The following is an 18,875-nucleotide window of genomic DNA, read 5'->3' on the forward strand; positions in this document are numbered from 1 at the left end:
TCAAAATCCGCTGCCAAAAAACTCTGTGTGAACATATTCTATGAGTTTCAATCTGATTTTGCCATTCATGCAGGGAACACCAGGGTCAATTTATTAAGCGTAGAGTGTACTACACCACTAGTTATAATTCCCGATGCCAGAGTGATATGCGTCAGAATTATTAAGACACTCCAACTTCTTAATAAATCTGGCACATTTTAAGAGGTCCCATGCACAAGAATTAACTCTATACCAGCTTTAGTTATAACTTGAGCCTTTGCCCTTTTACTACATAAATCTATAAAACACATGACCAAACCTGTAAGTAAAGTGTAGTGAATCTTTATTTAAGTAAACATTGTAACAGCTACACCACAAAATATATAGTTACAGTGCAAAATTATTTGGCACATGATATAAGTTGACAATAAAATTTAAAGGATTAATGTGAAGATAAACACTGTACAAATATTTAGTGAGTTATTAACATTACTTAACCAGGCAAAATAACACCAAGGTTGGAAAATACTGTATACACCAAGAAAAGGAAAGGGACCCTAAAACACTTAACACTGAGCAGATCACTGTGGATAAGTATAGTACAGCATAGAATAGATATCACACCTACAATGTATATCATTCATTACAAAGGGAGCAGCTAGAAGTACAATTTCTGTATCAGAATACTGCAGACATACTCAGGGTACACCACTAAACACAAATAAAGGGTAGAAAGTCTCCAATGCTACTGAGGTCTTAATTTGGAGATCAAGTTTCTGTACAGCATCTGGATTTTACTAGCAAATAAAAGATAACATGAACAAGATACTGATGGTAGACTGTGTTTGATATGAGATTCACATGTCACTTGGGAATTTCAATTGGCTGTAACTCTGGGGTTGAGTCCTTTTATAGGAGGTATAGATTAATGAATTACGTATGCAATTTCTTAATAGAGCTAAACCACTACTTGAGCCCATGTTCTACTGGTTCTAAATAAGTAATGCCAATTTCAACCCCATATAGAGAATTAGTTTTGTATATGCGGTCTTATATAGCTGCACATTATATTACCAGGTGCAAATACAATATATATATATATATATATGTTGTGACGATGCACTGGACAGCTTTTAATGCCGGTTACATGTTGTCAGCTCTTGGCTAGGAAATACATATGGTCAGTAAATATAATTTGCTACAATTCAACAAGTGGCCCATTCGCAAGAGACATGAGAGCTGCTGGTTTTATTATTACAGTTCAGGAAAAAATGTTTTGCAATGGCACATGATTTTTCCCTATGACATCACTATCTCATCTTTAGGACTCGCACACATTATATATTTCATATAACAGAAAAAGTCTTACTATTGTAGTGCTTCAAGTATTTATGGGCGTTGTACAAAACAATATATCAGAGCATATAAAGGGGTTGTAGGAAAACTACAGGTTTTTTTGTGTTTTAATACCAGTTAAAATACCATATAAAATGAATGGCACCGCACACCAGGAATAGCTGTTGATTTAATTCCATTAGGAATAATGTATAACCTATAGAAAACATGTAGTTCTAAAACTGTTTGTTTTACAAAAGATCAGACTCATCCCATGGACTGACTTACTGTACATCTTCACAGAAAAACAAACACGGGCTGGAATGTCATCTACCACATGGAGTTCAGTGCCTTCATACAAAGCCCATTCATATGACCACAAGGGAAATGGTTTACCTTTTGCAGAAGAATCTTGAAATGTGTATTTCATATGACATCTAGGTTATACTTATTTCTGTTTTAAACATCCAAAGGGAAAGAGTATGAAAAATGTAAGGAAAATGAGCCATTAGAATGCTTTCATTTATAAATGGTTATATAATCTCATTCCTTTCCATTGATCATTCATGTCGGACCAAGCTTGCAACTTCCTATTGCCAACTGTTAATAAGCTCCAGCAATTTCAGTAAAATAAACAAAAAAAAAATGTGGGGAATTGTATAATGCATCTAAACAGAGAAGTGTAGATGGCATGTGATGGTTAAAAATAGAAAAAAGGGCAAATGACAATGGACTGGAACAATGCATTTGATGGCTCAGTCTGGAATATAGCCTAAAGCCATACAGCATAGACCAGACACCTATATGTACAGCAAATCCTCTCTGAAGATACTACTCGCACAAATTAGTCTCCCCCAAAATACACACACATAAAATAATAAAAGCCACCATTGCAGTCATCTGAATGTATCAACGTTACATTTGAAATCTAAGTGTCTCTCATAATGTGCAAGACTGTGTTCTTTTATTTTGCAGCTGGCAAAATATTTAGCTATCTGAGTTATCTGCTGATCATAGTTATCTTGAAAATGATCTGACCCTATGTCTCAGATGCCATCAGCTGGTCAAGAAACTGCTGTAATGCCTGGAAGAGGAAAGTTATAGAATAGAACATGGCTTTTTGTCCTTGAATGGATTCTCTGAAGTTGGCACTCCAACCAGCAGCGGATCATTTTTGGCATGCTGCTCGCAGTAGTTCATAAGATCTGCTGCCGCTTTAGAAACCTAAAAAATAACAAAGGTACATATTAGACAGCTGCTTTATATACGTACTGATATTTGTCTGTATTAATACATAAAAAAATTACATAAATCACTCATGCAACAGATTTTATTCAATTGAACCAGTTCTTACCAACCAAATTATGCACATAGACTACAATAATTCTGAAAATAATACTCAGCTTTATTAGTTACATTGCTCGAGCCAGAAGAAGCGTGGATACGCAAAACGGTTATTGCTCAGAAGAGTGGTTCTGTACATAATATACCTGTTATGAGCGGACAATCAAACCACGCTGTGTTTCTACAAATCACAAGTGCTGCAACTTTGTGATTTCTCCTACTAATACATTTTGGGCCTATGTATGTTTAGCAGAGAAGCAAGCTATTAAAATGGTGGCAGTTACGTTTTTTACACCGTGCAGTTTAGATGCATTTTTGATTTTTTTTGTTTTTTTTAAAAAACTCCAGCATACTGTATGGACCTGGAAACTTAGCTTTAAAAAAAGAACGCTAGCAGTTTTTGACGCAGTTTTTGCAAAAACAACAAAACAAATTGAAAAAAAAAAAGTTGCATGTTTTCCACCTCCCATTAATTTCAATGGGTTTTTCAAGGCAGAAAGTGCCTTGAAATAGGTCTTTTTTTTTTTTTTTTTTTTTTTTTTATCTCTAGCTGAAAAAAAATAAAAAAAAATCACTAGCAGAAGCACTTAAAAAAAATCTGCTACTGACTTGAAGGTATTCTTTAAAGTAGATTTTGTAGCAGATTCATCCTCAAAATCCTCTTGCAAAAAAATTCTGCTTCTGGTTTGGCAGGTGGGTTTGGTGAAAAACAGTGAATCTTAATATGCAAAATTGTGCACCACACAATGTACCAAAATTCTGGACAGTCGGTCCGATCTTGAGCGCTGGGACACCAAGGGCCTCTCGTGGCTGGGACGCATCAATTTATTGAAGATGAATGTGCTTCCTAGGTTGCTATATCTCTTTCAAACTATCCCAGTGACCCTGCCCCCAGGTTTTTTCTTGGTGGTTAACAAGGCCTTTAAGAAATTCATCTGGGCCTCGAAACCCCCTCGTGTTGCTCGTAACACGCTGATACGTTCCAAAAGGAGAGGAGGCCTGGCAGCCCCGGATTGCGCCAAATATTATTTGGCGGCGGTCGCTACGCGCATCCTTGACTGGCACCACTCAGCTCCGACCAAGCTCTGGGTTTCTCTGGAAGACTCGTTGAGCCCCGTTCCCCTTACTGCACTCCCCTGGCTCCATGAGAAATACTGGTCCGACGATAAACGGTATCCGCTTCCTTACGTGGCGCGCCAGACCATGGGAGTGTGTCGTAAGTATAGTGCCATGCGCCTTCTCTTTACTAACGATGGCCCTATGACCCCCGTTTCGGGTAATCCGGACTTTCCTGCAGCTCTGGGCTCTTCCTTTCTATCATACCGTGTGGGCTCTCCCATCCTCCGCTTTAAGCAGGTTACTTCATCTTCCTCGCTTCTCTCTCGCTCTGAGACTCTGACCCAAGCCTCATGCCCAGATACACTGCTCTTTTCTTGGCAATACTCCCAGCTCTCCCACTTTTATTCCTCTTTGCGATCCTCCCGAGACCTTCATAGGCCTCTGTCACCATTCGAACGTCTCTGTATCTCCTCCTCTCCTCCCTCTCACACTGTCTCCCTTCTCTATGGTCTTTTGTTGGTTGGGGCTGAGGATTCGCCTCCGTCATTTATTAGCGGGTGGGAGAGGGAATTGGGGGTCTCGTTCCCCCCAGGTATGTGGTCATCGGCCTTTCGTGCGTGTCATACTTTCTCCATATCGTGTAGGGCGCAGGAGACCAACTTTAAGATACTTTCCAGATGGTATAGGGTTCCGGCCCTCCTACATGATATTTATCCCTCCACCTCTGATAGATGCTGGAGATGTCTCTGACCGCGGCACGATGGCCCATATTTGGTGGGGATGTCCTCTCCTTCGTCCCTTTTGGACTGGGGTCAGACAGGTTATTCGGCAGGTGACGGGGATTGATCTGGAAGATGACCCGGCTCCGCTACTCCTTTCACTACTCTCCCGGGTGTTTCGTAAACCCACCCGTAGACTTCTTGGCTTTTTATTGGTGGCGGCTCGATCTGTCATCCCCAGGCTATGGAAGTCTACGACCCCCCCCCCCCTCGCTCATTTGTTGGTTGAATGAGGTCCTTGCCTTGCGAACTATGGAAACCCTGGTGGCTGAGCTCCGTCAGGATGATACCAAACATCAACAAACCTGGCTCCTTTGGAACCACTTTTATTATTCTGCCGACTTCCGTTCCCTCTTTCCCTCTGTGTCCCCTGTGTAATGTCCCCCTGCGTGGTTTGTTTGTTGAATTCTTCCTTATTTCCTCTGTCTATTGTTATTCATATTTTTGCTGAGGTTCTCGCATATGGTTTGTTCCCCAGCTCTGCTGCGTCAGAGCGTTTATCTGTTTTGTGCCCCTCCCCCTTCCCTTCCCTCCCCCTCCTTCATCCCCTCCTTTTCCCCCAATAATTGCCATTATTTGATACTTCTGTACATTATTTCCCCCTCCCGGTCCTCCCCCCCTTCGAACCCCCCCCCCCCCCTTTTTTTTCCTCCCCCTCTCCAGTTTGTGTTAAAAAATTTTTGGAAAAACTTTCAATAAAACTTTTAATGTTGAAAATTCTGGACAGTGCCCTAAAATTTTAGACAGTCTAAGGTTGAAGCCCCATGTGAAAACACAGCTTTTTTGTTGCAGATTTTGCTGTAGTTTTGTGAGTGGATTTTGTGAGTGCTCAAGCCATCAGTGGATTGAGCAGAATGTAGAAGTATAAGGACGTACTTCATATTTTTCATCTTTTTTGTAGTCACTCTTGGCTTTGGCTCAAAAAAACCACAACAAAACCTGCAACAAAAAAAATCTGCTTTTCCACAACGTGAGGCCTTAGCCTAAGGGTCGGTTCACATTAGCATATGTATTCCATCCGGTTAGAGTCTGCATGGACACCCCCCCCCCCCGGACGGAATACAATCACAATTGCAAGCGTTGTGCTGTAAAAACACACAGACCCCATAGACTATAATGGGGTCCGTGTGCTTGCCGCGCACTGCCCGCACGAATCATTCGTGCGGGCAGTGCGCAGCAAGCACACGGACCCCATCATAGTCTGTGGGGTCCCTGTGCTTTAACTGCACAGCACTTGCAATTGCATTCCGTTCGGGGGGTGTCCTCATGTGGACTCCCCCAGACAGAATCCAAACACTAATGTGAAAAAGGGGTAAGCCTGAGGCCCTACATAGTGGAAACGCACCTTTATTTCTTGCAGATTTTTCTGTGATTTTTTTTGAGTCAAAGCCAGAAGTGGATTTAGCAGAAGGTAGAAGTATAAGAACTTACCATATATTTTCTATTCCTTGTGTAGCCATTCTTGGCTTTGGCTAAAAAAAAACGCAACAAAATCTGCCAAAAAAAGCTGCGTTTCTGCAACGTGGGGCCTCAGCCCCTAAGGGTCAGTTTGACAAGTGTTTACGTGTCTGAATGAGCGGAGCGTAACTCCGTGCGAAAGCAGCCTGTCAGTTCAACGGTTTTAGTTTTTCTGCCATAAAGTCTAGGTAAGATGGCCAAAAACATCAGTGTTTGACATGATCAGCTGCTTTTGACAAACTAAAAAATGTCATTAGATATTGTCATTGTCAAGAATCAGCCATCTTGGCTAACGAAAATGTAATGGGGTACATTTATTAAAACTGTCTTAGTTTCAACCAATCATAGCACAGCCACAGTAATCCTTTTTCATTTTGCTCTTAAAAATGAAAGTTGTGCTGTGATTGGTTGCTATGGGTAACTAAAACAGATTTTCTTTTAGACAATTTAATAAATTTGCTCTGTCATACACTTTAACTTTGTGTAAAGATAGTCGTCTCTGCAAACTTAAGTTTACAATAAAGTAATGGATGAATGTTATACCTCAAGACTCCTTGTTTCCATTCTTTGGCCTAGCTTACACATAAAAGTTATTAAAAAAGCAATCGCTATAGTAACATTCACAGGGGACGCGAGCTGCATGTTGCCTTAAAGGGGTATTCCCACGTCGCATACTCACCAGTCTTCGCTGCTGTAAAATCTTCTTTCTTCCTGCTTTGTTGCGTCATTGGTGGGTGGGGTTACATATGCAAAGCCAGCGGCGAGATGACGTCGCTTCTATGCCGCTGGCCCTGCATGTGCGCTCCCGATGCAGCTAGGCATCAGACGTACAGCCTTCACAATGCAATACAGACCCGGCATCCGCTGTAATAGAGAGACGGATGCCGGGGAGTGTTAGACGCCGGCACAGGTTCCTGCGACATTGCTACGCTCCTGCCCTGCATGAAGCCAGCAGCGGCAGAAGCGTTGCCATGATCACTGCCATGATCAATAGCGATGCGGTTTGGAAGCAAGTTCGCTACCCTCTGCTATCATGTCACCCTTTTCTATACACGCTATGCCAGTTTTCTGTAGCTATGACACCACTTGCCACACAGTCCCTTTTTCTGTCAATGAAGCACAACTTTCATCTTTCTGCACTCAATTTGCCACTTTTTACAAAAATGGCGCGGGGACCAATGCGGGTCAGGGAAAGCAACAAAATAACTAACATGAGATATACCAGTACTGTTGTAAATTTCAATTGTGGCGCACAGAGTGCCCTTGAATTATTAAGAGCTTCTTAGTAAAAAATATGCAAATCTATTCTCCTGGATGGAATTAGGAGAACAGAGTGCACTCTGTACACCACCCTATAAAGGGCAGCATCCTTAACATCATGAACGACTCAGTTATAAAGTCTTTTAATCATGATGTGGATTTAATTGCCAAATCAGTATTTCTGTCCCAAAAGGAACAGATTCCCAGCTATGGACAGCGCTGTTTCGGCCTATTGGGCCATCCTCAGCATAGCGTAGGGATACTGATTTGATGGCCCAATAGGCCGAAACAGCGCTGTCCATAGCTGGGAATCTGTTCCTTTTGGGACAGAAATACTGATTTGGCAATTAAATCCACATCATGATTAAAAGACTTTATAACTGAGTCGTTCATGATGTTAAGGATGCTGCCCTTTATAGGGTGGTGTACAGAGTGCACTCTGTTCTCCTAATTCCATCCAGGAGAATAGATTTGCATATTTTTTACCCATAATCCCTAGCGGAGCAGGAATGACTTGTAAGTCTCTGTACTGCCTATGTAGGCACACACTCTCCCTGATGTGGACAAGTGTCCCCTGACCCTAAGAGCTTCTTAAAAATTCTGGTCCATTTTGCGCAAGTCTTAATAAATTCCCCCCCAGTGTGTCACACTGCTACTGTACTTTCTATATAGCATGTGGCAGACAGTGACCCATATTACTGGATGGCACCAGTCATTTGATTAAACTCACCCCTCTGCACTGCAGATTACTATATCATGGCTTATCTTATTCTGAACCAGCCCAAAACCCAAGGTTTGGCCCAAATGTGTTTTTAAACAGTCCCTGGATAGCCTCTTTAATAAAATGAGTGCTGTAAATATCTCTGGAAATGTCCAGTTGTTTAAAATTTCAGCACTAGAGTACATTACTATTAGACACCTAATAACATTTTGATAGGTGGTGTTGGAACACGCTGGTCTTTTGTAATTTCTGTATAATTCCAAGCATTGTCTGCAAGCTGAAAGCATAGTTGTTTGCCCAGTGCTATCCACATATGTGCCCTTATAGCTCACATGTTCACAGTACAGTACAGTACATCACGGTAATTTCCTGTCCACCACAAATAGAGTTGAGTTGTGTCTCTGGTATGAGCACAACAGAGTAGGAATGGTCTTCAGATCATCTTCTAGTAGCCAGTGTCTCTTTTCTGTACAGGTTGTCCATTACTCATATATCAAATACTGTACATAAGGATGTACAAGATGACACACACAGAACTCACTGTACTCTTACTCCATAAACAAATGCACTGGTGAGTGAGAGAACAAGAGCAAAAGAATATCTCTGTAAGTGTTCATATACTTGTCATCCAGTATATGAAGTAGCGTATGTGTAGAGGACTACAGGACTAGTCCTTAGGAAACAGCACAGAGAGATCTCCCAGATGGCCAGTTAATGAGGTAACATCGAATATGATTAAACCTGATAAAATCCCTTAACCCCATGGTAATCCAGTTTATCACAATGGAATCATCTCAGCTGAGCAAACAGATAATGATGGTGCTAATATACCTTGATTCTTTCAATACCGGCCTCAATACGAAGTTGCTCCACCAGCTTTCGAACGTGCGCTATGTTGTTAGGGGTTGACATTATCTGCCATCAGCTCTTTATCCACAAATTGGAGAAATGTCTGAAAAATGAATAGAATTATGCTAAGGCTTTCATAGACCAGAAACAAAGTGAGAAAAGTCAGTGCTCGTAAAGTTGGATGAGGAAGAAAGCTAACAAATCAATTACGTACACAGACAAGATAGAGATCAATTCAGATCACTTGAAGTTTTCCTATATTATATTATTTCTATTTCTTACAATGCAATGAAGAGTACTATACTAAACCAAGAAGTTATGATAGTAAATAGCAAAAGGTTGTATACAACTAAATCCCATGACACATTCACGTGATAGGGCTGGGCATTTAATCAAAAAAAACGACTGTAACCGAATGTCAACCCAGATAACCAAAATGATTTTGTTTGCACTGGTTCTTTCAGTTTGGTTATTACAGTATTCACGAGCCTAGTTTGAACTGAACACATTCCATCCAAAACTGCTATCATTATCCTTTTGGGACTCTTCAAACCCCAGAATATAATAAGCGGATGCCCATGGGATGTGATCAAACATAAAAAAACAGCGTTACTCCCCTCTATTGGGCTCTGGCGTGACTCACTCTTCATTTCTAGTCTTCTGAATGACATCAGGGATCATTAAGGCCTCTGATTGTGCCTCAATGGTCACATGCTTGCGTCTAAGGGGTCACAACACCCAACCCAAGGCTTCAGTAGTTCCTGATGTCAGAAGACCAGGAGAGAGAGTTTCAAAAGAGATGAGTAACGCTGTTTTTTTTATGTTTGATCACCTCTTATTTGCCTCTGCTTATTATACTCTGGGGTCTGAAGGTATGCGTTTTCACAAGGTTCACCCAACACATACTCATGCTTTAAAAGAGGCATGACCCCCAAATGATTATCATTAATCGTAATATAGGTAAAATGCTCGATTGATCACCAAGCCCTAGCAAGTTGGGGCAAACAACAGCTCACTGCAATCCTGATATATAAAACAAATGTAAAATAATTTCATTTTATTATTGTTTATTTCAGAGGTTCTCAAACTTATTTTGTCTACCGCCCACTTCGAAAATTAATTATTTTCTAGCACCCCCCCCCCAATTTTTTTTACTTTACTACATCTTAAGAGTCACAATCGCAGTCATTATGTTAATATTGGAGCTTACCGCCATCTATGGTACAGTTTGACAACTTTTGGACAGAAAATAGTTACTGTCTAGTCCCCTAGATAGCGTTACACGAGGAAACGCGTGTTAAGCGTAAAGGAGCGGTAAAGTTTGTGTTAAAAGCAAAAAAACAATTTTAAAGGGGTAGCCTCATGAAGCTTGATCTGCCTTCTAAGCTGCCTAAAAATCTTCTTTCTTCCTGTTTGCTCGCGTCAATTAGCCCCGCCCCCAAATTATCGTGTAGCTCCGCCCACCACATAGCATGATCCTATGGGATGACTGAAGGGCCTGTGATGTCATCAAAAGGTCCTGTAGACTTGGATTTACCTTGTACGGAGTTTCCTAAAGGACCTGGCTCCTCTGCCCACTAGCAGCCTGCTCTATATAATAAAGCTTTATCCTAGTGAACAGAGAGACCAGGTCCGTTAGCCCAGTAGGATTTAGACTGCTTTATATAAGAAAGCAGCACTTATTCCACACACCCCCCCCCCTCTATCTCACAGCAGGGAGCTAGGTGATGTGTATGTGATGTGTATGTGTGGTGCAGACACAGGCTGGCTCCGTACACTCAGCCCCCACACAGCAGGGAGCTACGTCATGTGGCTCCCTCAGCAATGAGCAGGGGGCCAGGTGCTAGTGTCCATAATGAAGTGAATAAAGTAAGATAGTGGACAAACAAAGCAGTGTTGCTGAAGCAGTGTATTTAGGAAAAGTCTTAAATCCACATTAACAAGCAGTATAGATAGAATCATTGTTATGACACCACCCCTTTAAATTAGCCATAGCCCCCCTAAACCGCTTCAACGCCCCCCAATCTTCTCTGTGCCCTTTACTGCCCCCCTATAGGCCTCCGGCGCCCACAAGAGGGCGTTATCGCCCACTTTGAGAAAGACTGGTTTATTTGTATAGCACCATTAATTTCATGGTGCTTTACATTTGGGGGTTACATACAGTATACAGAATATACAGGTAGATATAATACTAACAGTGACCGACTGGCACAGTGGGGTAGAGGGCCCTGCCCGCGAGGGCTTACAATTAGAGATGAGCGAACACTGTTCGGATCAGCCGATCCGAACAGCACGCACCCATAGAAATGAATGGAAGCACCTGTGACGCTGACTTTGCCGGCGGCTGGCCGGCGTCACAGGTGCTTCCATTCATTTCTATGGGTGCGTGCTGTTCGGATCGGCTGATCCGAACAGTGTTTGCTCATCTCTACTTACAATCTATTCATTTGACGGCATACATTAGTTTTTCTTTATTCACCTCTTCATCTAGAATCAGAAGACAGTTTCCATGTGTATAATCACTGTGTGCATATATTTTTACATAAGATCCCTGATGGGGATTTATCAAGACTGGCATTTTGCCTTTCTAATCTTTGCACTGCAGGAGGAAGCGTCTAATTTATATTGAGGCACATACCCTCCTCAGTGCATCTTCTGATGGGTTGTAAGCCTACAATGAAATCTACACCAGCATGTAGCTTTTAAGCAGTGGCGTAACTAGGACAGTATTATCACCAATAGTGTCCCCTGCACACAGTATTATCCCCCATAGTGTCCCCTGCACACAGTATTATCCCCAATAGTGTCCCCTGCACACAGTATTATCCCCCATAGTGTCCCCTGCACACAGTATTATCCCCCATAGTGGCCCCTGCACACAGTATTATCCCCCATAGTGTCCCCTGCACACAGTATTATCCCCCATAGTGTCTCCTGCACACAGTATTATCCCCAATAGTGTCCCTTGCACACAGTATTATCCCCCATAGTGTCCCCTGCACACAGTATTATCCCCCATAGTGGCCCCTGCACACAGTATTATCCCCCATAGTGGCCCCTGCACACAGTATTATCCCCCATAGTGTCCCCTGCACACAGTATTATCCCCCATAGTGTCCCCTGCACACAGTATTATCCCCCAGTGTCCCCTGCACACAGTATTATCCCCCATAGTGTCCCCTGCACACAGTATTATCCCCCATAGTGTCCCCTGCACACAGTATTATAGCCCATAGTGGCCCCTGCACACAGAATTATGTCCCCATAGTGGCCCCTGCACACAGTATTATCCCCAATAGTGGCCCCTGCACACAGTATTATCCCCCATAGTGGCCCCTGCACACAGTATTATGTCCCTTTTCAGACCCCAGAGTATAATAATCGGAGATCCGGGGGAATAAAAACATTAAAAAAACCAGTTGCTTACCTGTCCCCCTATGCTGTCGGCAGCCACTCTCGTCCTTCTTGAATGACGTCAGACGTCACATGACCCGGGAAGCAGGCCGGGTTCATGTGACGTCAGACAAGTATGAAGGAGGCCTGGCAGGATCGTGGAGAGGTAAGTAACAGTATTTTTTACGTTCCCTTACCTCTCCCGGTCCGCCGATCATTATACTCGGGGGCCCGGGCCCTGTGGCAGCCGCCTCCGCTGCCTCTACGGTAGTTACGCCCCAGCTTTTAAGGTATCATTTATGCAGGAAAACTGGCGCAAATACAGAAAATCTGTTCAGGGCAATTGCCCTCTCCACTAGTGGAAATACACCATTTTCAACAAGTTTTTTTGCAAATAGTTTTTAAAAAATTGCAAACCCCGGTTTATCATTTTTTATGCTCAAAAACTAGTGTTGCTGATAAATGCCCACCCCCATTATCTTACAATACAACATAATTAACACAACTAACAATATTACAGTGAAAGATGGTCCTCTTAAAGATGTCAGCCAGTATAGGGCCATTTTAACCATAGGTGCAACGGTACAGCTGCACCGGGCCCTATGCTTGTGGGGGCCCCTGCAGCCATCTTGGATCGAGCGGGACAGTCCCACATTCCTAAGGATACAGATAGAGGTTGAATACTATAGTGAAGCACGGAGCTATTAGAAAATTAAAACGGCCCTGGGTAAGTATACATAAAATAGAGAGGATTTTTTAATCCTTCACAAAAATGGAGTTGACCATAGAATGGTCTTCACAAAGGCACAAAATCCATAATGTTACAATCTTCACAATGATATTACTAAGTGTGTCCACAATAATATTTTTATATTTTCATCTGGTATATTCGACTTCAAGAAGACAGGTATTTGCAGCACTATTTAAGCAATAGCTCTAAAGGACCCCAAGTTAAGCCAATCTGGAAAAAAAAAAGTAGACAATCAATTTTTCCCGAATGCAGCCTTAACGTTCACTACTACATTATTACTATTATGACAATTATTATTAAATGATCCACTGGGTAACTGGAAAGTGTAACAAAACAAGACATTTATTAAAACCACATAGTATATGGTACTAGTTGTATCCGACTGATGTGGCCTGTAATTTGGATTAATGTACAGTTGTGGTCTTTATTACAGAGGCACAAACTGGAAGGCCTGGCTGATAACTATTGTCCTTGAAATCTGGACCAGCATATCCATTCTCTGCCTTCTCAAAGACACTGTAAATGGTAGTTTCAGTCATTTGCATGTACAAACCGAAATAAAGAAAAGACTTGCTGAGACATGCTAGGTCTGCATCCACCTTGAAATAATGAAGTAGCCACATAGGGATAATACAGAATTATGCTACCTTGTATGCTTTCTCTTTTTTCATTTTCTAATAATGACAGGAAGTAACTTTTCAATAGATGCGCTGGAGCTAAATTCCAAACATAGTTGTCTATGCTATGTAACAAATACACCTCAATTATTAGATAAACAAATTAATGCCTTGCTGCTACACGTGAGGACATATTATACATGTGCACAACAGAGTAGCACTTTGTGCTCAGAAACATTTTAAAGGGGTTGTCCAGCTTATTTTATTTAAAGACCTGTTCAGAATGTGGTAAGAAAAAGCCATACTGATAAAACGGCTCTCCACTTCTGATGGTGCCTGGGGTCCGCTTACCGTTGCTTCGGGGTCACTCTTGACACACGGGAAATGCTGATTATCCGATCAGTGGCTGAGGCAGGTTACCATTAGGCTTAGTTCACACGCAATTCCGCATGTGCATATTCTGTCACGGCTGCCGAGACAGGATGCCGATGCAGTGCACGGCCTCCTGTTGCAGCTTTCCACTCCGGATTAGGCCCAAATGAATGGGCCTAGTCCGGAGCGTGCTGCCGCGAGGTGGACGCCGCAGCTGAATCAGCTGCAAATTCCGCGTGCAGAAAGGGCAGCTCGTTTCTTTTTTCCGCTAGCGGCATGTGAACGCTAGCGGTCTACATAGCCCACCATTGTGAGGGGGCGGATTATGACGTGGATTCCGATCCAAAATCCGCCCCCTCTTGCCCCGTGTGAACGAGGCCTTACCACTGATGGGCTGAGAAGCATTTCTTTTGACCCCAGGGAGACCAGGAAGCAGAAATTGTAAGGGATTCCTGACAGCATAAAAAGGCATGAGTGATCAGAGGGGTATTACTTCTCTTATTGTTGCATCCTGAGCCTGTCTTTCCATAAATACATTCTAAGCCTTTAGTCCTTGTCATGAACATCTATAGCAAAGTAAAGTACAAAGCTATTAAAAATCCCCAATTGTACTACAATGGAAAAAATGTGCAGCAGATCTCACGCTCTGTAATTCAAAGTGCATTGAGTTTATTACTTTCTGGTGCAGGAAACCCAAAGAGCCATACTCTTTCCAATGCCATTATTGATGGTGAATAGATTTCTTGTAATGTACTTATGTTGATCATGGTGATGAAGGTCCAAATACACCCCTTTCAGGATTGGTGTATCTCGGTTATGTTCCTTCATTTATTTATTCAGCAGACATTGACAAAATACAACCCCTAAAGTTAGGTGGCAACAGGCAAATTCTAGGTATACTGGCTATTCAACTGGGATCTGTCCCTATTATGGGTCTACACTACTCAAACGGTCAGCCATTGTTGATTTTCCTGGTAATCCCTGGATCAGTGTATGACAGAAATCTGGACATAGTTGCATGCACATTCCATGTGGAAGCTACTTTCCCATGTTATGAACAATGCTCACAGATGGTAATAAATGTTGAGACTTGTGCAACACTGGGAGAGGTTATCTATAGTCACTTGATGTGTGTACCGGCGGCATTCGGTAGATGAGTCAAGTCATGGGTATGTGTAGCCTTTCACAGCAGTTTCACCTGCAGGACTGCTTTGTAACCAATAATTACCATCAAATTCAGATCATTTCAGAATATTCCTCCTGCTAAGAAACATGGGAAGATGCCACTACTGCTTTACAGGGATAATAAAATATATTTCACTACTGAGCAAACAAGCACATTACACAGAATTTATTTACTATTACTTTTGTGAACTTGTGCAGCTTTTTTAAAATGGGTCAAGAGAATTTTATGCTGAAGAAGATCACTGCTCACCATAGTAGGCGCTATAATAAGGAATAGGGTGGTGCATTAGAGCTGAACTGCACTACAATGTGGCACAACCCCTGTGTGTTAGCAAAGATAGTTGCTGCTCGATGGTTATTCCTCCCGACTGCCCCATATATAGGGTATATATCTGTGTTTTCAATGGGGTAAGGATAATGAGCTATAGCCAGATCTGTGTGGCAGTGGTACATCCCAGGTAAAAAAAATAGTTACTATTAGTTCGGTATCTAGGAATCTGGTACCTTGAATTTCAACTTGCAGGATCATTTGTTTCCCCAGTCATCTTTCATGATGGCACCATAGTAGGGTGACCCCATGACATAATAGTGACAAAATACAAAACAATAGTTTAAAAGGGAACAACTCCCCTAGGGGGCGTTCACACTAGAGTTGGTGTCCAACAGCAGTGTTCGTGGACACTAGCTGTGCCCGTTACAATCCCACTGAAATTAAAATTGTATCTGTTGTCCTTTAGTATCTGTTTACACCCACGTCCGTTTTTTTCATGCAGAACTTTTCTGTCCATTTGAAAAAATGAACAGCAAGTATCCGTTTTTGTTTTTTTTTAAATATTGTGGTCTATGGGCAACGGACAGTATCTGCTAGCCATCAGTTACTGTCCGTTGCCCATAGACCTCAATGTTAAAAAAAAAACAAAAAAAAAAAACTGGACGCTTGCTGTTCGTTTTTTCAAATGGACAGAAAAGTCCTGCATGAAAAAATGGACATGGGTGTAAAAAGACACTAAAGGACATAGTTAAAATCCCATTGAAATTTCCCCCAGTCTTTTCAGGCCGTCTTGAAGAAAGTCTAATATTTTCCTAATATTGGGATGAAAAGGATTTGAAGTTGAGTTCCCACACCAGCAGAAGAATACTTTCCAGACTTTTTGGTAGATGGCATAAGGTACTGGTTGTCTGCTGGCCAGAAGAGTCTTTATCAGAAAGCTCTCTGGTTTTCAGAATCTCTGCTTTAGTAGCCAGGCTGCTAAGTGGAGATTCAGTGGGCCTCGATAGTTGGTGCACCAGCCTTGAGAAAGAAGGTCTGGTAAAAGAAAACACAAGAGGTCCTTCTACTTGATTGTTCAGAAAATACTAGCTTCTCTATCAGAGAATCAGGGTAACCGCCTCTTATCAGCCATTTTTTTCGGAATGTCTAGTTTTACGCTATCTAGCTATTAGAAAATTTGAACCAGTATCACCACTCACTGTCCAAAAAGGGCTCACAATCTAAGTTTCTTATCAGTGTGCCTTTGGCATGGGAGGAAACCAGAGTACCCTGAGAAAATCCATGCAAACAATGGAAAAACATACAAACTCCATGCAGATATTGTTCTACAAGGCAAAAGTACTAAACACTGATCCACCATGCTGCCCCATATTGACTAGTCTCACAAATGTAGTTTATTGCTACTTTCATCATGAAGAATAGGCAAACACCATTCTAAAGCTAAATAGTTGCAAAGCTCAGGCAAACTGGTCACTACAACAGATTTAGGCTGAGCTGCAGACACTGTATGGTCAGGATGTTGTTTTACTGCAGAAACATGCGACATAAGATAACTTCAATCTTCTAAGATTCCCATACTTGCTGTTTGTCCTTCATAAGGGTTCATTCACACGCAGGAAAATGGTGAGGAATTTGGTGTGGAATTTCAGCGCTAAAAAAAAAAAAAAAAGCACCTCCCATTGATTTCAATGGGTGCTGCTAGTGGAAAATAAAGCTAGTGGCACCTATTGAAATCAATGGGAGGCTTTTTTTTTTGAGCGTGGAAAATTCCACACCAAATTTCTCACCATTTTACTCCGTGTTTGGCTTTTTTTAAACTTTTTTCCTGCCACCAAGGTATTTATACGTCCGGCAAGGGCGGCATTTCAGTAGCAGAGGACGTATGTAATACATCCTCTACTACTAATGCTGATTTCTCAGTATCCGTTATGGCTATGAAGGTTATCTTTGATTTATTCAATGTAGATCTCAATTCCCAAACAGTGTTTTTAACAGCAAATCTCTCCAAATCTTTTAGCCCTTATCATGATGATCTTGATATCATTGTAAAGTTGAGATTCCCATCTCAAAAGTAAAAAAGTGACGGAAGAAAGCTTCCATAATGTTTTTTTTTTTACATTGGGAAGAATGCAGATGAAGCACCAACAGAGGGCTCTCCGTTAGCATCTGTCATTTAATGTTCATTGCGGTCATCTTATGACAGATGAGAACAACGGACATTAAATAACGGTAGTGTGAACCTAGCCAAGGAAAGATACAAGGTGTTGTGATTACTTTGATACCGATTTGCCGACTGTACAGATCCATCATAGGATATATGATGTGCATCCATCATTCTATTAGGATCCAAACAACAAATAAAAAACTATGACATATCAGAACAACAGCCATGTGAACGCAGCCTAAATCATCAGTTTTTCCAGGAAGAATGCTCTGACTGATTTACTTTCAGTAGGTCTCCTGAATACACTACTTTTTATCTGTGTACTATTGTACGCAGCAGAAATTATCATCCTCGGGTCATGGTCACTGCTACATGAATCATTTGCATAAACAATTTAAATACGGTAACTAAGAATAGGCTCAAACATCCCCAAAATAGGCTCTGCATAAGATACAGGTCATCTGGGAAGAAATTAGAAGACAAAGGACTAATCTTGTATTCCAGTATGTTTGTCCGCTGAGGTCTCTTTTACATTTGCCCACGTTTCAGCCACAGGCAGCAAATAGAGGAGAGGCCTGTGACTTCCCGGATTTGAGCCTGTTTTCATGACATCATAGTCATGTGCATTTGTGCAGCAGGCAAGAATCCCTTAGTGTGCTTGACATCCAGACCAAATAGAGTAACCATTGTTCAGCACTTGTTTATTGGTCAATTACTGAGATGAATCTTGGACTGGAGAGCAGAGCTCCAGCACATGAGTGGGTGGAGGGAATCACTGACAGGCCTCAATACATGCTAGGCATAATGGAGCCTTCGCAGCAATGGTCATCCTGACTGCCACATCATGCTGTTTTTATACATTGATATGAATAGATTATAAAGTGCAGGCAGCATATTCTCATTATATTTTGCAATTGTTTTACCTGTCACTATGAAACTACAGTCCATTCTACAGGATGTTTAGAGCAGCAGGAGCTCTGCACAACAAAATATAATATTGTGGTGGCAGATTAAGATGACATGTAGTTTATTGATCTAGATTAAACAACTCATTCTGAGTTTAGGAGTCCAGCGGGTAGTCAAACTCTGTGACTGATACTTACACTATATGGAAAAGTAGTGGTTCCCAGTTTTTAAGCACTGACTTTGGGTGTTTTATTCAGCCCCACTGTCAAAGGTGTATACAGTCTAGCACCTAGCCTAGCAGTCTACGACCATACACGTTAGATTCTAAACTCTCCTCATAAAGCAGTCCAATTGAGGATGGGGGTCTTTCGTATTTGGGGCAGATAAACTATGAATAAGCCCTAAAATTGTTCTGTAATTTGCACCAAAAAA

At 41.7% G+C, this 18,875-nt stretch overlaps 1 protein-coding gene across 1 annotated transcript in view; it reads right to left on the minus strand.

The window, feature by feature from the left end:
- Positions 1-305: 305 nt before the first annotated feature.
- The window catches only part of GNG7 (G protein subunit gamma 7), a 36,240-nt gene continuing 17,670 nt past the window's right edge, over positions 306-18,875 (minus strand). The window contains exons 2-3 of the mRNA XM_075283697.1: positions 8,767-8,887; positions 306-2,538 (exon numbers count right to left, since the gene is read on the minus strand). Of these exons, the coding sequence (XP_075139798.1) occupies positions 2,413-2,538; positions 8,767-8,847 (207 nt within the window). The 5' untranslated portion in view covers positions 8,848-8,887 and the 3' untranslated portion in view covers positions 306-2,412. The remainder of the gene's footprint in view (positions 2,539-8,766; positions 8,888-18,875) is intronic.

This window comes from Leptodactylus fuscus, chromosome 1 (assembly GCF_031893055.1).
Source record: "Leptodactylus fuscus isolate aLepFus1 chromosome 1, aLepFus1.hap2, whole genome shotgun sequence".
In the NCBI taxonomy this organism is placed as follows: Eukaryota; Metazoa; Chordata; class Amphibia; order Anura; family Leptodactylidae; genus Leptodactylus; species Leptodactylus fuscus.